Here is a 23,863-nt window from a genome sequence, read left to right on the forward strand (position 1 = left end):
TGTAGAATCCAATAAAGTAAATATAAGTTAGCATGGTAATCAATCTTTTAAAATTAAAATAAATATGCAAGCAATGGTGGGGGGATCAGGAGGGACTACTTGCAGTGCCAAGTCTAAAAGTTAATACATGAAAATGCTGACACTACATCACATCTGAAATGAATGTATGAATTAATTCAGAATGTTAACAGTACACTAAAAGTCTCTTACTAGGACAGTCTGCAGGTTAGTGTTGTGGCACAGCAAGTTAGGCCACCACATGTGACATCAGCATCCCTGAACTGCAGGTTCAACCACCCTCATGGGAGGCCAGGATGCAGCGCCTGCTCCTGGCTTCCGGCTTCATCCCAACCCAAACCTGGCTGTTGCAGCCCGTTGACGGGCAGACCAGCAGATGAAAGATTCTCTCTCTCTCTCTCTCTCTCTCTCTCTCTCTCCCTCTCTCTCTCTCTCGCTCTCTCCCACCACACCCAAATCCTTTGGGGTTTGTGTTTTTTCTCTGTTGCTCTGCCTTTCAAATAAGTAAATGACATCATTAAAAAATTTTTTGAAACACAATTACTCTGTTCTAAGGAAATAAGGGGAAACTCCGTGATAATAACTCACAGCCCTGTTGAAAAATAGCAATCTGAAACAATAAGAAGGAACTTTCTCCAAAGAAGTTGTACAAATGGTCAATGATGCATGAAAATATGCTCAATACCACTAATCATCAGGGGAAAGAAATCAGAACAATGGTATTAGCTCACACCTACTAAAACAGCCACTCTCAACAAGGCGGAAAAATAACAAGTGCTGGTGGAGATGCAGAAAAAAATGGAACCCTTACACATTGTTGTTGGGAATGTAAAAACATACAACCAATTTGGAAAACACTATAGAGTGATCTCAAAAAACTAAAGCATTGAATTGCCACTTCATCCAGAAATTCCACATCTGGATATACAAAAGAACCAAAAATAAGATTATGGGGGGCTGATGCTGCGTTGTAGCACGTTAAGCCACCACCTGTGACACCAGCGTCCCATAAGTATGCTGGTTCGAGTTCCCAATGTTCTACAACTGCTCCAGCTCCTTGCTACCACACATGGGAAAGCAGAGGAAGACAGCGAAAGTGTTTGGGCCCCTACACCCATGAGAGAGACCCAGAAGCTCCTAGCTCTGGATCCTGGCTTTAGCCACGCCTAGCTCCAACCTGTGGGACCATGTGGGGAATTAACTAGTGAATGGAAGATCTCCGTCTTTCCTTCTCACTCTGTAACTCTGCCTTTCAACTAGATGAATACATCTTTTTAAAAAATTACCACGAAATATTTGTATTTCCATCTTCGTTACATTTTTCCCAACAGCCAAAAGATGGAATCAGCCCACTGACTGATAAACAGATATAGAAAATGTGATATGTGTTGGGGCTGTCACAGTGGCACAGCATACTAATCCTCCCACTATAAGCACCAGAATCCCACAGGGACACTGGTTCACGTCCCAGCTGCTCCACTTCCCATCCAGCCCTCTGCCTGTGGCCTGGGAAAGTAGTGGAGGAGGGCCAAGTCCTTGGGACCCTGTACCCACATGGGAGACTCAGAAGCAGCTCCTGGCTCCCAGCTTTGGATGATCTCAGCTCTAGCCAGCTGGCGAGTGAGCCAGGGATGAAAGACTTTCTTTCTCTCTTTCTCTATATAAAACTCTGTCTTTCAAAGAAAACATAAATATATCCTTAAAAAATATATGGAATGTGTACTTCATCTTTGCTAGATGAAAAAGTCCTAGGGACTGGCTGCACACAACAGGTACATATAGTAAAAGCTCCTGTACTACACACTTACAAATGCTTAATATGGTGAACTTTGGTTTATGTGAAACACAGAGGAAAAAAAAGGAATAACCAAAATACCATGATCACATCTAAAAAAAAAAAAGATAGTTTCATTAAATATCTAGTAGACAAAAAAAAGTAACTATGTTTTTCTTTAAAGATTTATTTATTTTTATTTGAAAGGCAGATTCCACAGATTCCATCCACTGGTCCATGCCACAATGGTCAGAGCTGAGCTCATTTGATTCTGGGAGCCAGGAGCAAATTTTCAGGGTCTCCCACATGAATGCAAGGGCCCAAGGACTCAGGCTATCCCCCTTCTTCTCTCCCAGGCCATAAGCATAGAGCTGGATCAGAAATGCAGCAGCTAGGACACAAACTGGTACCCATACAGGACAGCAGCTCTGCAGGTAGAAAATCAACCTGCAACATCAATGCACCGGCCTCGGAACTACTTTTCAAAAGAAAATTCATCTATCAACACTGAGTTATTAAAACCATATGCATAGTACAACACCCTGATTTTCTAAACACACTGCCCTGGGTTTTAGGTTAGCTTTGTTTTATAGAGACAGCTCCTATTGGTTAGCTCACTTCCTGAATGCTCAAAAGAGCCAGAGCTAGGCTGAAGCCAGAAGCTGGGAACTCAACCTGGGTCTCACTCTCGCGTGGCAGGGACCCAATCACTTGAACCATCACCACTGTCACCCAGGGTCTGCACTAGCCGGACACTGAAGGCAAGAGCCAGAATGAGGTGTTGAACCCAGGCACACTGATACAGAACACAGGTGTCTTAACTGGCACTTGGCCTCATGGCCAAACAAACACCTGCCCAGTTGGTTCACTGTGGTGCCAAGAAAAAAATTTAAAATTCATGAATATAAGGAGTAAGGTATCAGAAGCATTAAGCAACACGTGGGCCTTGTGGTGCAGGGAGTTAAACCTCTGATAGGGACACCTACATACTCAACTTGGGAGATCCGAAAGGAGATCCAGACACTTGACTAGCCTGTCCCAGCTGCCAGGAGCATTTGGGGAGTGAATCAGTGATGAGACACACTTCATTCTGTTTCTCCCTCTCTCACTTGTCGTTTCAACCCCTCTCTCACTTGTCGTTTCAACTCTCAAATACATACATAAGTAACAATCTTAAAAAAAGAATAATGTTAAACAAGCACCATCATGCTGAGGAGGACTTAACATCCATGACTCATTCATGAAGGCACTACTGAATAAACACTGAAATTGCTAGAACAGCCGTTTTTAAAAGAACACACCTTTCTTTGCTGTAGGCCCGAGTGATTGCTGTTGCAATAGGCGAGTTCATGAAACCTGAGAAGGTGGCTCTGGCCCGGATGCTACTGAGGGTGCAAAGCTGTCATTGCAAAGAACAAAGAACATTGATGAGGGCACCTCTGACTGCCCCTACAGCCATGCTCTGGTGGCCAGCACTGACCACTAACCCTGTAAAGTGACAACTGCCATGGGCAAGCTCGCCATGCAGTCCAAGATCAAGTCGTTTGTGAAGGTTTATAACTACAGCCACCTCAGGACTATGACACTGACTGGCATTCGAGAACCATACTCGGGGCTAGAATGTGTCAGGTATGTGTGGACCAATCCCCTGGAAACTCTGACCCCACTGGACGGTTTAGAAGGGCCGGTGGAGTCTATGCAGGAGGCATGACAGTCTATGGGGCATGCTGGGCTGACCCAGAGCAACCTCTGGCATACTTAACACTGGCTGGGAACAGGCCTGGTTGGGGAGCTTAGGGGAGGCCTTGGCTGGGTGGAGCTTACCACTAAGGGGCGCAGGAACTGGAAGGGGGCTGAGTTCTGGTCGGGTCACAGTTGTAATCTCTTGGCACAAATATCGATTCGGACTTGACACACTGTGCCGGGTTAGACCGCAACACAGTTTGGTGCTCCGGAGGACCAGGATAGATGTGGGACGGGCTCAGCTAGGTTTCAACCCCAACTGAGCCATATATGAGATATACGTGGGTATGGACGAGCCGTGGCTGGGCTGAAACTCTCAACAGCAGGAACCAGAATGGATTGAAAAACGGAGCTGGCCGAAGGACCTGCTGGTATGCGTGAAGCCTGACACCAGGAAGGGGTCTGATGGAGGAATCTGAACAGTTCCTCTGACAGGACACTGACCCTACAAATAAACGCAGGAAGCACGGAGGTAAACAACCCAGAAGAGGCTTTGGAAAGTGACCCACTGGCATACATTTGGCTCGGGTTGGGGGCAGACCAGGCTGAGTCAGTTCACGTCATCCACTGGCAAGTCCGAGCACTGGAACTGTGTGGGGGCCTGGCCAGGTTTGGTTGCGATAAAAAAAACAGTACAAAACACAAAATGCCAAGGCGAAATGGCCTGTGCCAGTAGGGAATGCAGCACCCAACCAGCACACTTCCCTCTGGTTTAGGTGAGGGACTAGTGTGTGATGGGCAGAGCCAGGGAGAGCTGCAATACTCATTGGTTCCAATGGAGGTCGGGGCTCAGAATAGATCCAACCCAGGGGTTACAACCACCAGCTGATCGGAGTGATGGACGGTGGCAGGCACTGTGCTTACTAGTAGTACATGTAGGAGCCTGGCCTGGGAACGCCTCAAAGTTTCTTTAGGGATTCCTTTGAACAAATTGGAGGAATCAAAACATTAACCAAGAAAAGATGGAAGATGGAGTAGATCAATCAACCACCTCAGCTATATGCTTGCAGCGGAAAACTGGACAAGGGGAAACTCTAAGATGGACTATGTCAATCAGTGGACTCTGCACCAGCCTCATCGTACCTGGACTGTGCTGATGACATGTTGTAGCTTCTAACTGATAGAGGTGACACTCTGCTGGCTCTGCTTTCAAACCTGAGAGGGCCTCCCTAAGAGGCCATTGAACTTGACTGGACAGTGGAATGCTGGACTCTATGGTGTGAGCTTGTAATTAGGGAATCCCAATGGAACCTGAGCTGTGGTTATGCATCATGGTGAAGGAATTCACCATGGGGGAAGGGCTTGGGGTGAAGGGGGGAGAATCCCAGTACCTATGAAATTGTGTCATGTAATACAATGTAATTAATGAATAAAAAAAAAAATAACTACAGCCACCTCACACCCATGAGGTCCTCTGAGGATATTCCCTTGGACTTGTTGGTGCTCAACAAGAATGTCCGCAGAGACCCTGTTCTGAAACACAAAACCAAGGTCAAGTTTGAGGAGAGGTACAAGATTGGCAAGAACAAGTTGTTCTTCTAGAAGTTGTGGTTTTAGATATTTTATGTTTCATTCCTTAAAGACCTTAAAAAAAAAGTGAACACCTCAAAAAATTAAAAATTTTCGTAGTCTAAAATAAAGGGCCTGAACATCTTGAAAGGATCTAAGTGTCTCAGACATCAAAGCCCATAAGACCACCAACTTCTTGTAAGCAACGGGACATGTAGGCAGGATGACTAGAATGGAAAATGTATATAATCTAAGTATAGAGAATTACCCTAAATTATCTTAAACTCTCATTCTTCCAGGACTTAATGATAGTGAGACAGAACAAGGTATTCAAAACCAAAGCCAACAAATTACAGGCTTGCTGGGTAAATCCTAAACAAAGTAGATCTTAATTTGAAAAAAAGCAAACTGCTAAAAACAGACACACACAGGTGTTATTCTGACCACAACCAGGTCCTAAGCAGGATGCATCATAATAGTACAAGGCTTAAATTTGCCAATAAGACTTAAACACGTTAATTCACCTCCAGGTTCTGATCTCAGAGGCAGGTTCCTACTCTGTTCCGAGGTGCTGTAATAGTTGTTGCATCTAGGGAGTGCTATTTGCTAGGTAATGGCTCCAAAAAAAAAAAAAAATAGACAAAAAGAGCTGGAACTGGCCTGTTCTGGAAGCAATGACTTGCCACTGGAAGTTGGCTGGTAGATGGTTGGTTGAACATCAGCTTTGTATTTTGGACAGGCCTCCAGCCCTCCTGGCCTACACAGAGGCTGCACAGGCAGGGCCCGTAAGCCACTCCCCTGGAAGCAGCAGCATTCACTCCCTGCACCAAAAAGCTGACGATGGTGCTGTAGAGGGCAGAGAGAAGGACTGCCCATCCATGGGAATAGCTCTTCCACAGCTGGATGGAATATAATTCACATAACCACACAATTTGCTCATTTAAAACACACATGAATTTCAGTGGTTTTCATAAGGCTCGAGGCAGTGCAATCCTCACTGCTATCAACCTCAGAACATCTCTACTCGCTTCCTCCCCCTAAAACCTTCGACAGACTATTATCACTCTGCCTTCCCCCAACCCTCAGCAACCACCAATCTATTTTCTACATTTATAGATTTGACCATTCTGGACATTTCATGTGCATGGAATCTCAGAGCGCGTGATGTGTGACTGGCATCTTTCACGTATCAAATGCTTTCACCACTCATTCACACAATGGTACAGATCAGCTGTCCATTTCACTTTATTGCTGAATAATAGCCTACTGCGTCAATAGCTCTTACAAGTTGTCTTCTTCACCAAGCAACAGAATTGCATTAGCTATGTAAACAAGGCTGAGCACAGTGATTAGGTGCCCACATTGGCCCATCAACGGCTACAAACTGCAGCTGAAAATACATCACCAACTGCACGATGTTACAGTTCTATTGAAGGATCATCAACTAGGGATAGATACCTCCTTTATAATTAAGTCAACTGCTGGAAACTTATCCTTTTAAGCTACAAAGAAAAAAAAAAGGAACTTGCAAACCCTCTGGTCTAATCACCTCAGGAAGTTAACTGCTTTTTGCAGACAGACAGCAAAACAGCAAGGACACAGAGCTGCCTCTGCACCTCCTTCCCTCCTACCAGGCCCTTCATCTCTTTTCCCCATCTTTGAAGTAAACCCAGTTCCTTCCGGTCCTCTTCCTTCACCTACCCCAAAACAAGACTTCTCATGCCTGTTGCATACCTAACAGCTTCACTTCAAACTAAAAGGATACATTCACTTGAAAATGTTACTTTAATCTGACATGTGTATTCTAGCACTGATCCCAAAACATGAAACAAGTGTCCCTTAAAGGCAGATTTTTCTGGGCACTGAACAAGCTGGTAAGGGAGGGCTAGACCTGCTTGCATCACAGTAGAGCCTTCCCTTGGCTGTGGCAAGCTGACTTAGTCACTGTTCTCAGGGTGAGGCATGTCTGGGAGGTTAAGGAAGACAGAAGAAACTGTTATTGATTTTGTTAGGTGCGATATGGTATTGTGATTAGATCTAAAAACACATCTTTAAGAAATGCACATGGAAGTCCTTGGAAGAAAGGACGTGATATCTAAGTATATTTTAAATACTTTGGTTGGAAGGGGTTGTCACAGAGGAGAAATTGAACCACTGATAACTGAGGTTTTAAAAGTTTATTTGAGGGCCCGAAATGATACCCTAGCTGCTAAAGTCCTCACCTTGCACATAGCCGGGATCCCATATGGTTGCCAGTTCTAATCCCAGCAGCCCCACTTCCCATCCAGCTCCCTGCTTGTAGCATGGGAACACAGATGAGGATGGCCCAAAGCCTTGGGACCCTGGCACCCATGTGGGAGACCCAGAAAAGACTCTGGGCTCCTGGCTATGGATTGGCTCAGCTCTGGCTGTTGCAGTCACTTGGGGAGTGAATCAGCAGACAGATCTTCCTCTCTGTCTCCCCTCCTCTATATATATCTGATTTTGTAATAAAAATAAATCTTTTTTTTTTAAAGATTTATTTTATTTTTATTACAAAGTCAGATGTACTGAGAGGAGGAGAGATAGAGAGGAAGTGGAGCTGCCGGGATTAGAACCAGCAGCCATATGGGATCAAGGCGAGGACCTTAGCCACTAGGCCACGCTGCCGAGCCCAAAAATAAATCTTTAAAAAATGTTTATTTCAAAGATAGAACTACAGAGACCTCCCATTTGCTGGTTCGTGCCTCCACTGCCCACTGTGGGCAGCGAGGGCTGCCGGGCTAAAGCCAAAAGCCAGGAATTGAATCCAGATCCCCAACTGGGAGGCTGAGATGCAACTGCCTCAGCCATCATCTGCTGTCCCCCAGTCGGGTGCACATTAACAGGAAGCTGGCAGGGACAGTGGAGCTGGGACTCAAACCCCACCGTTCCAGACATCCAAAGCAGAGACTTCTCCATTACACCAAACACCTGCCCCTGATAACTATTTCAGGACATGCACTGGGTCTAGAAGAGCTCCTTACACCTTCATTTTATGCATGTATAAAAATATCTGCATATAAAAAGATTTTTAAAAAGAGAAACTACTCCCTCAGGCAGTTTTTCATCATTCTCATTACTTCACGCCACGGACTGTTGACACTACACATTCCTGAGGTGACCTGATTAATGCCTTTTTCTCCAACAAGACCTACACACTCCGTGAGGGTGTCTACTTAACTCACACACATCCCCCATCCCCACTTCACATGGCTTCTAGCACATGACAGGCATCTGACAAACACATACTAAGTGAATGGTTGAGTCAATAAAATAAGTCACAGCGAGTGCTTGGTCAATAAATACTCAATAAATAATACAGGTGGGTTAGAACGAAACTGATGTATTTGCCTGGATTGACTTACCATGAACTTCACAAGCTTTTCTGATAAAAATGCACTGAAAAGGGCCCGGCAGCATGGCCTAGCGGCTAAAGTCCTCACCTTGAAAGCCCCGGGATCCCATATGGGCGCCGGTTCTAATCCCAGCAGCTCCACTTCCCATCCAGCTCCCTGCTTGTGGCCTGGGAAAGCAGTCGAGGACAGCCCAAAGCCTTGGGACCCTGCACCCGCGTGGGAGACCTGGGAGAGGTTCCAGGTTCCCGGCTTCGGATCGGCGCAGCACCGGCCAGTTGCGGCTCACTTGGGGAGTGAATCATCGGACGGAAGATCTTTCTCTCTGTCTCTCCTCCTCTCTGTATATCTGGCTGTAATAAAATAAATAAATTTTTTAAAAAAATGCACTGAAAAGCGCTGGTATCCAACGCTGTGCTTAAGTGACTGCCTGACAGCCCTGCCCTCCCTATCAGAGTGCCTGCTCCCAGTCCAACTCCTTTTCTGATCCAGCTTCCTGCTAATGCACATCCTGGAGACAGCAGATGATGGCAAAAGTAGTTGGGTCCCTGGCACTCAAGTGAGACCCAACTGGAGTTCCAGACACCTGGCTGCAGCTTGGTTGGTCCTGCCTTGACTACTGGGAGTAAACAGCAGATGCTCGCGCACGCTCTCTCTCTCTAAGTAAAATAGTTTTTAAAAACGGGGGGCACCAAAAATATCACAAAATAGATGTCATTCCACCTCTCTTACAGTCATAACATATCAGATGCACAAAGGTGAACAGAGGTCTGGTCGGCTTTTGTGCCTCCTGATGTTTCCAAAGAAACAAGGAAAATTTCTTCATTACTCCAAATGTTTGTGGCTGAGGAACTGGCTGAGGTACTGACTGAACAGTAGTTTCCGCTGAAAACGGTTTAATCTCTGAAGTCTGAAGTTCCTCCAGTGGTAGAAGTGTAAAAAGGTGAGACATTCATAAGGCAATAACGAATGGAAAGAGGTGTAACACAGTAACTTGGCACTTTTAAAAAAATTTAAAAGTGGTGGAGCTCAGCGCAATAGCCTAGTGGCTAAAGTCCTCGCCTTGCCTGCACCTTGCATGGGCACCAGTTTATGTTCCAGCTGCTCCACTTTGTCTCTCCTCTCTGTAAATCTCTGACTTTCCAATCAAACAACAACAACAAAAAGACAAAGAAAAAGAAAAAAAGGGGGAGGTGATCTTGAAACAACTTGGTGAGATGAGAAGCAACTAGCAAGAAAATTCACGAACAGAATGAATGTTAACGCTACGGTGATACTTAAACCACCAACCACCCTCCAAAATAAAAACCTTGGGATTCTATTTTCCATGCTTTGACCTTTTTTTCCTCTCAGATACACGATAACCTATGACATTTCTATTTCGTAGTTATTTGTTTATTTTTTAAAGATTTATTTTTATTTCTTTATTGGAAAGACAGATGTACAGAGATAAGGAGTTACAGGAAGATCTTCCATCACTCCCCAAGTGGCCGTGTCGGCAAGATCTGAGCCGATCCAAAACCAGGGGCCAGGAGCTTGTTCCGGGTCTCCCTTGTGGATGTAGGGTCCCAAGGTCTTGAGCCATCCTCCATAGCTTTCCCAGACCACAAGCCGGGAGCTGGATGCGAAGTAGAGCAGCTGGGGCATGAACCGGTGCCCATGTGGGATTCCAGCGGATGCAAGGTGAGGATTTAGCCACTAGGCTATTGTGCTGAGCCCTTGGTAATTATTTGATACAGAACTAACCTACCTAGTAAAATATCACTATGTCCCAAAACCTTTTGAAATGCTTAAAGCTGGTGCTGGTGGGTGACACAGCAAGCTAATCCTCTGCCTGTGTTCCTGCATCCCAAATAAGCACCAGTTGAGTCCCTGCAGCTCCACTTCCCACCCAGCTTCGTGCTAATGGCCAGGGATAGCAGCAGAGGAAACAAGTCCTTGGGCTCCTGTACCCACATGGGAAACGCAAAAGACACTCCTGGATCCAGTGAAAGATCTCTGTCTCTCCTCTCATGTAACTCTGCCTTCCAAGTAAAAATAAATAAATAAATAAGTAAATAAACTGCTATTTAAAAAAAAAACTGAATTTACCTTCACTTGGTAATACATAATGGCATTGCAAATTTAGTAAGAAATACCAAATGTTTGCCATTAGTGGAAATACAACTTATTTGTAAAGTGAATCCTAATTCATCCAATCTGAAAGCTCTCATGCTACAGTGGAAAAAAAAGTCACAACCATATTGCTGGAGAACATTTATAGCCAAAGGAATCAAAGTCTATAGTACGGTCTATGGCCAGATTTTTTAAACATAGTAGGATAATTTCAGGTGGAAAAAATTATGTATTTCACAAAACTAATTTTGGGAAGTCAGGAAAAAATTTTCTTAAACTCACAAAGAGGTACGTGGTCTGGGTGGAGACGATACAGTTACTCCAGGCACAATTACTCCCTGCGCTGCTCCTTCCAACACTGTACAGACCTCCAAGCTTCCTTCCTACAAACACCCTGGCGACCCTGGGCTGTCAAACCACGCTTGGCAGTCGCAGCACAGCACCCACTGCAGGGTCCCGAATTACATGTAAGTCGTTTGAAAGAAAATTCCATTGTATTGCCCAGCCCCAAGATCCCTTCCCAACTTTTCTCATCGTTATAAAAACACCAGCTGACCCTCTCCCCTCACAAAGGACTAATGCTTTCCTTGCGTGCACACAGGAAAAACACCCCTAGTCCCCTGAAAGCAGGCACTCCGCTTAGATTTATAGTTGTTTTTCCACTGGGGTGATGGATTTGCGCTTGACTTCTCCGGGCGGCGTCTGCTAGGTCCCCCTGGTGACCAAAACAGTACCTGAATCCCGTACCAAGGGTTCGAAGGCACTGACTAGCAAGCTCAACACAAGGTGGAACAGGGAAATCGCGAAAAATGGAACACGCGATCAGTTCACACGACACGACTGAGACAGAGCGTTTGGCGTGGCTGGGGTACGTGCCAGCCGCGCACCAAGCCACTGCCCCTTTCCTCTCCAAAAGCAAACACCCATCCGCAGGGCTCGGGTTTCCGATCCCTCACCTCCCGTTAAAATCACGAATGCCATGGGAAGACCAAACCGAGGGGGCTCCGCGCACGCCGCTGCCCCGGAGACCGCGGGGAACCAACTGAGATGACAAACTGTCACGTTTTCTAAAACATGGATGATTGACACACACCACCTCTCCTACCCCAGACCGGAGACCCTTAGACGCAGAGTCCGGAAGAGCAGCGCTTGCGGGGCCCTCGGGGGGAAAGAGGCGAGCACCCTGTGGGGGCGCGAAGAGGACAGGCGGCCGCACGTCCCAAGCTCCGACCCAAGAGGGGGCACCGGTGCGGGCCAGCGCCGGGGCGCGGGGGTCGCACCCGGGTCACGTCTCCGGCTCGCAGGCTGCGCGGGCAAGCCCGGGCGGAACCACCTGGCTGCCCCGGCCGCGCCGGCGGAGGCGCGGGGGAGGCCGGGGCCCGCGGCCGGGGGGCTGCTGCGGCGCCGGGGCGCGCGCGGAGAGGGCGCCGCCGCCAGGTGCCGGACGGCAGGGGGCAGCGGGGCTCGGGGCGGGCGCGGGCCCCGCGGAGGGGACGGGCCGGAGAGTCCCGCGCGGCTGCGGGGCGGCGGGAGGGCGCTCGGGGGGCGGCGGGGCCGCCGCCGCCACCGGCCTACCTGGAGGTGATAGGGTTTCCTTAGCCAGGCCCCCGGACAGAGACTCCTCGCCATGGTAATCACACATCGCCCCGCCGCGCCGCAGTCAGAGGCGGACCCGAGCGCCGCCGGCCGCGCTCCCCGCCCCCTGCCCGGCCGGGCCCGCCCACTCCCCCGCCCCCGCCGGGCCGGGCGGCGCGCTCCCCCTCGGCCCCGCTGCGCCGACGGGGACGGCGGCGGCACGAGGCGCGGCCTCCGGTTTCGCCTGCCCCGCCGCCGCCGCCGCGGCTTGTCAGAGCTGCCGCCTCTGCCGACTCCGCCATAAAGGGGAGTCGGGCCTCGCCTCGCCTCCGCCGACACAAATCCACCGGGGCCTCGCGCTTAAAGGGAAGGTGCGCCAGGGAGGGAAGGGAAAGGGGTGCCGGACGCGGGCCGTGCGCCGGCGGGCCCCGGGGCGCGCACCCTTGGAGCGTCCCAGCCTGGCCGCTTGCTGGGCTGCTCACGTTGCGCCCGTCGGCGGGTCCTCAACCACCTCCCCCGCCATCACCGCCCCGCGCCGCCGCCGGGCTCGGGAATGCAGCTCTTTTCCAAGACTCTGCTGCTTCGGTCGGTCCCGACCTGTCTGGGCGGGTTACAGCGAAATGCAAGGGCAGCTCCGGCTGCTTCCCCGGGGACCCCGCACTACGCTGGGGGCCCTCTGGGCACTGTCTGGGGGGACCCCTTCTGTTGCACCCCCCGCCGTTCAGTTCCCCTCTTCTATGGGCCTTTAACTTTTTATCCTTGTGCTTTTTTTTTTTTTTTTGGTTTGGTTTTCAAGATAGCCTCGGGGTTTTCCTGGCCCCACCCAGGAACCCTGATTCAAAGGGGAGGGGTGGAGAGAATGACTGAATCCTGTCAGTCCCCAAGGCACCAGACCTGAGACGTGGCACAGCCGCTCCAAGGCTGCAGAAGACAAGGTGTGGTGGCTGCCTAGATGATGAGGTCCAGATAAGGGGGAGTGTTTGGGGACGCCGTGGACCCAAGCTTTTGAAACTGCCCGCTGGTCCCTTTTCACATATTTGGGGGGCCTTTCAAATTCAGCGAGGCGTGGCTCTTGAGGAGTGGGTTTTAGTAGCTCACCCCCTGAATTTTGCCTAAGCCTGGTCCTGGTGCTTTTTGAAGAGATTCCTTCCTGGCTACAGCTTCCACCCACCCACCCACACATCACTCGCAGGTTTTTAACTTCATTGGTATTTGCTCTCAGATAAACACTTTTGTCGTGGATGTTTGAGCGAGGAGAATTAATAATTTCTGTGTAATCTAAGGATGGATCCTACTGGTTTCATTCATTTAGTATTACCCACACTTCCCTTGTGGATATTACATTGGGGCACCGGGAGAGAGAAGCAATAAATCATAAATGCAATCAAACAGAGAGAGCTGCAAAGGGTGGTGGAAAAAATGGTCAGGGAGCTGGGAGAGAGAGTTGGAGGGAAAGATCATGAGTTTGGTTTTGGACGTGTTATATGGGAGTTACTTATTAAAGTGGAGTTTTTGAATAGGCTGTCCTGTGTGTGAGAATAGGATCAGGCTGACCAAGCTGTGGATTCATGACATGTCAGCATTTAGAGGGTATTTGAAGTCCTGCAACTGGGTGAGCTCACCAAGGGATTCGCTGTAGAGAGAAGAAAAGCAAAGCCCTAAGATGTGACTTTAAGGAAGGAGAAGAGGATGAGTCAGCAACTGAGACAAAGGGAGCAGTCAGTCAGCACTGCCATGCAAGGTGAAGCCAGGCCACGAGTAGTGAGTGCTCGGATGTGAGTGAAGACTGAGCAGCATGGAGGCCATGCCTGGTGTTTCAGTGGAGCCATGGAGGACCAACAAACAGAGCAGGTTTAAGAGAGAAGAGAGAAATTGGAAAAGGCTCGTGTGGACTGTTCTAGCAGTTTTGCAACGAGTGGCCAAGTAGAGCCAAAAATCCTTTTAAAACAACGGGGGAGTCAGATTCCCCTCAGCTAGGAATGACCTGAAAGAGAAGGCAGAATTAATGGAGGCGCCAGAGGGTGAATGGCTGGAGGGGTGTCCCTCCAAGGGACGGAAGGGGAGCAGGGGATGTGCATCCATGGCAGCAGGCAGGTAGGAGAGGTGGGACGGGAATCCTAGGTAGTTCTTTTCTGATTGTTTTCCTTCTCTTAGAAATATAGAAAGTGCTTACCAGCTGAGGAGCGAAGGGAAGGTGTGAAATGGTCATCCAAGAGAATGGGAAGATGGATAGGGCCAGAAACAAATTGTAGGCTGCTGAGTGGCATTCCGGGCCCACTTGAGGCCACGGTCATGAATTTAAGTGAGACAAGTCAGCATGATTGTGCTTTTTTGCTCTCCAGAAGTAATCAGCTGCTGGGATGCAGGTTCGGAGAGGAGGCTGAGAACTCTGCTTAGTGAGATTATGCCAAGGGAATAAACTAGGAGGGGAAAGCAAGGAAGCTGAGGATGTTGGCAAGGGAATGATTAAGATTCACCATGGTCTGTGACACGAAGAGGGAAGAGTAGACGCGGAGAAGTCAAGGACAGTGAGAACAGTACCATTCCAAAATTAGACCTGGACTCCTCCATGCTGGGCAGTGAATACCCCAGGGAGGAGAACTGGGGCATCGAGCCTGTGCAGTTCTTAGAGTGGCCAGCCGGGAGGAAGGCAGACTCTGGGGTCCTAAATATACTCTCCTCCTATTTGAAGCTGGTAAGGTGATTTTTAAAGGAGAAAGATAGTTGTGGGGGAGTTAGGGCAGATGTGGACCCTTAAGTTCGTAGGAAAATGGTCTAAGTCTGAAGACTAACCATAGGTAAGTCATAAAAGTAGTTTTGTTAGTTAGAAGATGGCAAGAAAGGAAGATGGCTTATGTTACAGTTATAAAAAAAAAATGGTGCGGTCAGTGAATTGGAAGTCTTGTGGAGTTGAGGTTTGCAGGAGTCAAGGAAAAAGAGTGGTCTGAAAAGAGCTTGTATATCAAAAAGAATCTGACCCCATTTAAAAAAAATCCTTTTGGTAGCTCTCAAGCCCACCATTCTTCTTTTCCTCTCTGCTAACTATCTGCACAGACAGCTAAGAAAACCCAGATGCCTTCAGGACCAGCAGTAAGTCCCAGCCCCCATGCACCATAAAACCCCAGGATCGTCTTTCTCTGTTCCCTAAAGCTACATTTGGGACTCATTTGGGAGCCTGCGCTGTTCTCTGCAGAGCCTCATCATGTCAGCACTAAACCTCATCCCCTTATGGCACATGTATAGCAGCAATCAGCTTTGACATCCAAACCAAAGTTTGGGTCAAGTCCATCCTGTTTCTGCAGACTGAGCACACATCAATATCATGATTAGCTTAGGATGAATCAGATTGAGATTCCAGAGGAGTGATGCAGTCTAGGGTGGGACTTTACTGTGGCAGGGGGTGACCAAGGGGTGTGGAATGCAGGATCATTGGAAGAGGATGCCAGTAGCAAAAACTAGATTCCATGAGAAATAAGACAGAGTGATCTATGGGTGACTAGGTGGCTATAACAACACAGAAGGTGGCATCAGAGAACAATTTTTTTTAAGGTTTATTTTATTTTTTATTAGAAAGGCGGATATACAGAAAGGAGGGGAGACAGAGAGGAAGATCTTTCCTCTGGATGGTTTATTCCGCTAGCGGCCACAAGGGCTGGAGCTGAGCCAATCCAAAGCCAGGAGCCTCTTCCAGGTCTCCCATGTGGGTGCAGGGTCCCAAAGCTTTGGGCCGTCCTCGACTGCTTTCCCAGGCCACAGGCAGGGAGCTGGATGGGAAGTGGAGCTGCCGGGACTAGAACAGGCACCCATATGGGATCCCGGAATGTTCAAGGCAAGGACTTTAGCCGCTAGGCCACGCCGCCGGGCCCCAGTGTTTTCTTAAAAAAAAAAAAAAAAGGGCCCAGCGGGATGGCGTAGTGGTTAAGGTCCTCGCCTTGCACACGCCAGGATCCCATATGGGCGCTGGTTCTAAGCCCGGCGGCCCTGGTTCCCATCTATCTCCCTGCCTGTGGCCTGGGAAAGTAGTCGAGGATGGCCCAAAGCCTTGGGACCCTGCACCCGCGTGGGAGACCTGGAAGAATCTCCTGGCTCCTGGCTTCGGATCAGCTCAGCTCCAACCGTTGCAGCTCACTTGGGGAGTGAACCATCGGACGGAAGATCTTCCTCTCTGCATATCCGCCTTTCCAATAAAAAATAAATAAATCTTTAAAAAAAAAAAAACTGGGTTAAGGAAGACTTAGAAAGGAGCGAGAATACCAAGAAAGAAAAAATGAAGGAGGAACCCTCTTCTGCCTGCAAGCCCCAGGTTGTGAGAGCTCTGGGGAGACTGTGGGGACCACAGCGTCCACAGCCAAGAGCACAGTGGCAGCGTTAGAACAAGAAGGTGAAGGCAATAGATTGACGAGGTGAGAGTTTTGCTGATAAGGGACTGAGGGCACCGTGGGAGGGCCATGGAAACTGGGGCATGGGAACAAAGGGTTCATAATAGGTGCTACAAAGAACCTGGAGTGGGTTAGCACATGGGAGACCAGGGGTGGCCTGGACTCTGGGACATCTAGTGGTAACTGACCTAAGCAAGGAGAGCAAGGATGAAGTTTGAACAGAGGGGGAAAAAATGATTAGTTTCTGTTTACAATCAACACAGTGCAACTCCTTTGTATTGAAATGGAAAAAGTAGTTTAGATCATTTTCATTTCAAGCTTGGGTTTATTCTCTTCACATGCCCTCAAGACCCTGAGAGTGTAGGTGCAGAGGACAGCCAAAGCAGAGGCACAAATCATCCTTCCCAAATTTGCCCTAGGTCAACCCAGTTCCATCAGACCACCCAAGTGGATTTAAAGACAAAGTAGAAGTCCTTTGCTGTAAAGTTTCACCTTTATCTACCCAAGGCCTCAGTCCAAAGGTGGATCCTGCATTTGCAGCAGCCCCAAGGGGTTCCTCCCATGTGGGAAACCTGGGTAGAATTTCTAGCTCCTGGCTGTGACGCCTGGCTGTTGCAGGCTCGTCAGGAGTGAACCAATGAATGGATGATCTCTCTCATTCAGTGTGTCTCTCCTCTGCCTTTCAAGTAAGTAAATAAATAAATCCTAAAAATGTTTATTTGAAGAGATTTATTTGTTTATTTGAGTATCAGAGAAAGTGTGAAATCTTCCCAATCACTGATTTACTCTTCAAATGGCTGCAACAACTACAGCTGGACCAGCCTGAAGCCAGGAGCCAGAAACTTTATGCTGGTCTCTCAAATGGGTAACATGGATTATTGCGCCACCTTATGTCATCTTCCCAGGCTCATTAGCAATGAACTAGATGGAAAGCAGAGTAGCTGGGATGCCAGCTGGTGCGCCAGTGTGAGATGCCAGCCTTATAAGCAATGGCTTAACCCACTGTACCACAAAGTAGCCCCAACATTATTTATTTATTTTAATATTTAGAAAATTTGTATTTACTGGGCCTGGCAGAATGGCTTAATTGGCTAGTTCTTCTCCTTGAAACACCCCGGGATCCCATATGGGGACGGGTTTGTGTCCCAGCTGCGCCCTGCTTCCCATCCAGCTCCCTGCTTGTAGCCTGGGAAAGCAGCAGAGGATAGCCCGAGTCCTTGAGAACCTGCACCCATAGAGGAGACCTGGAAGGCTCTTCTGGCTCCTGGCTTCAGATCATTTCAGCTCCACCATGGTGGCCATTTGGGGAGTGAACCAGCAGACAGAGGATCTTTCTGTCTTTCCTTCTCTCTCTGAATCTAATCTGCCTTTCCAATAAGAATAATAAATCTTTTTTAAAATTTTGTATTTACTAAAGCAGTAGAGAGCAAGAGCAGCTCAGAGCTTTCATCTACAGTTCACTCTCCAGAGGTCCACAGTGTCCGGGGCTGGACAAGAGCCAGGAACCAAACCCGCATCACACACCGTTGGCCGCAGCTCCAATTACTTTGTGCTATTACTGCTGCCTCTCCAGATTTACATGAGCAGGACACTGGAATCAGAAGCTCCCTGTGGACTGTAGCTGTCTCACTGCTAACCTGAATGCTAGGGCCCTGTTGTAATTTTTGAATATGCAGTACTTTCACCTCATTCAAAAGTAAAAATTAATTAAAATTATATCTTGAGATTTCTTACACCATTTCGTGTCTTTTTTCTTTAAAGATTTTTTAATTCTTTTTTTTAAAGATTTATTTATTTGATTACAAAGTCAGATATACAGAGAGGAGCAGAGACAGAGAGGAAGATCCTCCGTCCAATGATTCACTCCCCAAGTGAGCCGCAACGGCCGGTGCTGCGCTGATCCGAAGCCGGAAACCAGGAACCTCTTCCAGGTCTCCCGCACGGGTCCAGGGTCCCAATGCACTGGGCTGTCCTCAACTGCTTTCCCAGGCCACAAGCAGGGAGCTGGATGGGAAGTGGACCTGCCGGGATTAGAACCGGCGCCCATATGGGATCCCAGGGCTTTCAAGACGAGGACTTTAGCCGCTAGGCCACGCCGCTGGGCCCGATTTATTTATTTTTATTACAAAGTCAGATATACAGAGATGAGAGACAGAGAGGAAGATCTTCCGTCCTATGATTCACTCCCCAAGTGAGCACAACAGCCGGTGCTGTGCCGATCCGAAGCCAGGAACCAGGAACCTCTTCCAGGTCTCCCACATGGATGCAGGGTCCCAAAGCACTGGACTGTCCTTGACTGCTTTCCCAGAATGGGAAGTTGAGCCACAGGGATTAAAACCGGGCTAGCCACAGGGATTAGATCCTGGCATGTTCAAGGCGAGGACTTTAGCCGCTAGGCCACGCCGCCGGACCCATTTCGTGTCTTTCTACCTTATTTTTATTCCCCATGGGTGATCACTTAATTTTTATCTATTCTCCACATGAAAGAACTCCTGTTGGGGTTCCAGCTGCTCCACTTCTGATCCAGCTCCTTTTAATGTGCCTGGGAAAGCAGCGGAGAATGGCCCAAGACCTTCAGACCCTGCATCCGCGTGGCCAACCCAGAAGGAGCTCCTAGCTCCCGGCTTCAAACCAGACCAGCTCCAACCATTTCCTGCCATTTGGAAAGTGAATAGAGGATGAGATATCTCTCTACCTCTCCTTCTCGCTCAGTAAATCTTCCATTCAAATAAGAATAACTAAATCTTTAAAAATAATAATAAATACTAGAGCAAAAATGCCAGTTGAGATTCCCACATGCCACATTAAAGTACCTGGGTTCAAGTTCTGCTTCAAATTCCAGCTTCTCTCTAGGAGGGCTGCAGTTAATCGCTCAAATACTTGGGTCCCTGCCACCCTTATGGGAGACCTGGAATGATTCCCTGGTTCCTGCTTCAGCCTTGTTCTATCCCCTGCTACTACAAGTGAACCAGCAGACAGAAGTGAACCAGCAGACAGAAGATCTCTAAGCCTCTGTCTCCTACCTTTCAAATAAAAACAAAGTTATTTTAAAAATTCATGGCTTTATTACTTCTTTTAAGCTACAGAATGTAATATGACTAATGAAAATATCCTAACTAGGCCAATATCAAATCATAGGCATAATAAGAATTCTTTCCCCTTTAGCTGTGATAGTGGGGTTAGATCACTGAACTCAACTCAAATTCCTCAGACATATCAGAAATCTTTGAGACTCTCAGTGCTTTGAATTAAATGTTGAAGAGAGTGCAGGGTGCTGCTATTGGCAGCCGTAAGCAGATGTGAAGGTACTTCAAAAAGATCATGGAAGTAGAATTTTTTTTAATTAGAATTTTAAAGTAAGTATATTTGTATACCAAAAAAATTCATGACAATGCAAATTTTAAAAACTATGCATGGATTTCCAAAGTGTTGTTGCATCAAAATAAAGTCTCTTTTAAGTCCATTTGCCATGAACTTTCAAAACTATTCCTGGTGTGTTTTGTTTGGCTAGTCTAACATTTACAAATTGTGGCATTTTATGTAAACATTCATATTTCTGGGCCTTTTTCAAATGAGAAGATTGGCCAGTTGAGCCCTTCATTCACACACTGGCTGTGCTGTGTCCGCTGTGCTGGGAGCCTGGACTGTGCAGCTCACCACAGTCCCGCATATCCCTGGGTTTCCTGCTCCAGCCCTCAGCATTTACTGTCCTGCCTATCTGGTCCCTGGACATTGGGGTTTGTGACTGTGAAGTGAAGTCAGAGCGAACAACCTGGCCAAGAAGCCCCAAACTGGAGTGTCTGCGAACCTTCTGCATTGGAAGCAGGAGGGGCCCAAGAAAAGAATACAGGAGGGTAACTTCTGAATGAATGGTTGTAAGAACCCATGTTTTACCTGAAATGTCTCAGGTAACAAATGAGTTTTTTTTATTTGGTGTAGCCTGTTTCTCCTTCTTATGCCACAAGCTGATATATGCAAGATGGTAGCTGGATTTGCCCCTCAGGAAAAATAAAATATGTTGAGAACACGCAAGCTGAAATTAGAGGCATGCTGTTTTTGTTTGTTTTAATCCCCGACAAAAAGGCACATTGACAGAATAAAAAAATATAGTGGTTCTGGGCCCGGTGGCATGGCCTAGCGGCTTAAGTCCTCGCCTTGAACACACCGGGATCCCATATGGGCACCGGTTCTAGTCCCGGCAGCTCCACTTCCCATCCAGCTCCCTGCTTGTGGCCTGGGAAAGCAGTCGAGGACGGCCTAACGCTTTGGGACCCTGCACCCGCGTGGGAGACCCGGAAGAGGTTCCTGGTTCCTGGCATCGGATTGGCGCACACCGGCCCATTGCGGCTCACTTGGGGAGTGAATCATCAGATGGAAGATCTTCCTGTCTGTCTCTCCTCCTCTCTGTATATCCGGCTTTCCAATAATAATAAAATCTTTAAAAAATAATAATAATAATAATAATAAAATGGTTCTGTAATATTCTCACCATATCTGAATATTAAGGTCATAATATCGAAAGTATTATAAAATGCCTTCTGGAACATGGAATGCAGCAAACTTACCATGAATTAAGTCTAATGTTTTGTGTATCTGGTGTTACCTGGGACACAATGCTTTAAAAAAAATTATTAGAATTTCAAGTCAAATTCTGACTCATTGTCCCTAAGAACTGACACAGCACTTGACATACAAAGGTAATCCATAACTATTTATTGAAAGAGCAGATGAATGAATGAGACTACCAGGAAGAAACAAAGTATAAAACTTGAATTATTTTTGTAAATATTCATTTATTTGAGAGACAGGGAGACAGACAGACTTACAAGGCACAGGAAGAATGTCTACTCCTGCTAATTGACTCTCCCAAGTCCCTACAGTAATAGCTGGGGTCAGTCCAGGCCCAAACTGCAAACTGGGATCTCCTACATGGGTGGCAAGGACCCAAGGACTCGAATCATCACCTGTTCTCTCCCAAGGTGTGCACTGGCAAAAATCTAGGATGAGCGGAAAGTTAGGATCCCCAGACACTCCAATATGGGATGGGAGCTTCCAAACCTGGCGTCTTAACCACTATCCCTGACACCCAGCCCAGAATAGGCTTTAAAGGTATTTTGACTCTCCACTTCTCCCCATTAGACAGACAGCTGAACCTTTTCATGTAGTCCTGAGATGGTTATGGTCAAAGTAAATAAATTTGACCGAACTAAGTGCCTGATCACCAGGACTGCTTTTAAGTCTGGCAAACTAGATCTTGTTGCCGACTGTGAGCCTTTTGTTGACTTCAGTGACATGATCTACACGCTCCAGGAGGATCCCATCTATGGTAAGCTCAGTGGCACAGTCAAGACTGAGAACAGGAATCTCTTCGTCAGTGGAAAAGTCCAGGAGCAAGAGTCCACCAGCACCAAAAGGGGCATTGCTGGTGTGTTGTGAATTTCACAAGCGTCATCTCTGCTGTTCAGAAGGCTGGGGTTCCCTTGAAGGATGGAGCCAAGAGGGTCATCATCTCTGCCCCTTTTGTGTTGCCCCCATGTTCACGATGCATATAAACTGTGAGAAGTAAGACAACCCCCTAAAGACCTTCTGCCTCACAAACCACGTAGACCACTAGCCAAGTCATCCGTGCCAACTTACACATCACTGATAACATCAGCCCATGCCACGATTGCCTTTCACAATTGCTCTGAATCTACTGGCACTGCCAAGGATATAGGTAAGATCATCTCTGAGCAGAATGGGAAATTGACGGAAGTGATTTTTCCATATGCCCATCCTTAACACATCAATGATGGATCTGATCTGTCATCTGGAAAAAGCTACCAAATATAAAGACATCAAGAATATGGCAAGCAGTTGATGTACAGGTTAAGATGTCCCATAGTGCAATCTGTAGGTTTTAATCCTGGCTCTATTTCCAAATCAGAATGTGTGACCTTGGAAGCTGCAAGGTAATTGGGTCTCTAGCATCCCTATGGAAGACTGGACTTGGGGACTTCCTGGTTCCTGGTTTGGCCTGACCCACCCTGGCTGTTACGGGCATTTGGGGAGCGAACCCGTATAGGAAAGATCTGTATGTGGTATGTGTGTGTATGTGTGTGTGTGTGTGTGTGTGTTTGTGTTCCTCTGCCTTTCAAATAAGCAAATTAGTTAATTAAAATATCTTTGGATACCAGAATAGGCTATAGCCAAATTAACTTAAGCAGCTCTGGGATATGAAAAAAACAAAGGAGAAATTGTATTTCCACAGGTCTGATGGAAATTTTCAGCAAAGAAGAAAAAAAATAAACAAACAAAACCAATACAAGATTCCGTGGGATGAGAGAAGCTATAGACACCACTGCAGCCAGCTGCACAGTGTAGCCACCATCTTTCCCCACCAAGAAAGGAAGAACTCGGGCTCGGCGCGATAGCATAGTGGTTAAAGTCCTCGCCTTGTACGCGCTAGGATCCCATATGGGTGCTGGTTCTAAACCCAGCAACCCGGCTTCCCATCCAGCTCCCTGCTTGCGGCCTGGGAAAGCAGTCGAGGACAGCTCAAAGCCTTGGGATCCTGCACCCGCGTGGGATACCCAGACAAGCTCCTGGCTTCTGGCTTCAGATTAGTGTAGCTCCAGCCGTTGTGGCCGTATGGGGAGTGAACCATTGGACCGAAGATTTTCCTCTCTGTCTCTCCTCCTGTCTCTATATCTGCCCTTCCAATAAAAATAAATAAATCTTTAAATAAAAAGAAAGGAAGGGGCCCGGCGGCGTGGCCTAGCGGCTAAAGTCCTCGCCTTGAATCCGCCAGCATCCCATATGGGCGCCAGTTCTAATCCCGGCAGGTCCACTTCCCATCCAGCTCCCTGCTTGTGGCCTGGGAAAGCAGTCGAGGATGGCCCAATGCATTGGGACCCTGAACCGGTGTAGGAGACCCGGAAGAGGTTCCTGGTTTCCGGCTTCGGATCGGCGCAGCACCGGCCCATTGCAGCTCACTTGGGGAGTGAATCATCGGACGGAAGATCTTCCTCTCTGTCTCTCCTCTCTCTGTCTATCCGGCTTTCCAATAATAATAATAAAATCTTAAAAAAAAAAAAAAAAAAAAGAAAGGAAGGAAGAACTCGCTGCCTAATACCCAGCTGCTCGCAGGTTTAGCCAAGAGGGAATCCCATGGTCACCTTCAGCCTAGAGAGTCAACTGGGGTCTGAGCATTGCTTTCCATTCCTCCCCTTCCCTCAATGCACCTGTTCCTACCAGCATCACACTTCCTACCACAGTCAGAACAATGTGTGGGGCAAAGGACAGATCCCCTGCATCTTGCAACTGTGGGAGTCTTGGGGCATTACCCCCAAAGCTATGAGCCAGGAGGCTTCCTCTTTTTTTGTTTTAAAAAAAAG

The 23,863-nt window shown here is 47.7% G+C and overlaps 1 protein-coding gene across 1 annotated transcript in view; it reads right to left on the bottom strand.

The window, feature by feature from the left end:
- Positions 1-12,240, bottom strand: part of DIPK1A (divergent protein kinase domain 1A) — a 119,188-nt gene extending 106,948 nt beyond the window's left edge. Inside the window, exon 1 of the mRNA XM_058659212.1 lies at positions 12,109-12,240. Coding sequence (XP_058515195.1) covers positions 12,109-12,162 — 54 coding nt within the window. The 5' untranslated portion in view covers positions 12,163-12,240. The remainder of the gene's footprint in view (positions 1-12,108) is intronic.
- Between the last annotated feature and the right edge of the window lie 11,623 nt (positions 12,241-23,863).

This window comes from Ochotona princeps, chromosome 2, assembly GCF_030435755.1.
Source record: "Ochotona princeps isolate mOchPri1 chromosome 2, mOchPri1.hap1, whole genome shotgun sequence".
Classification (NCBI taxonomy): domain Eukaryota; kingdom Metazoa; phylum Chordata; class Mammalia; order Lagomorpha; family Ochotonidae; genus Ochotona; species Ochotona princeps.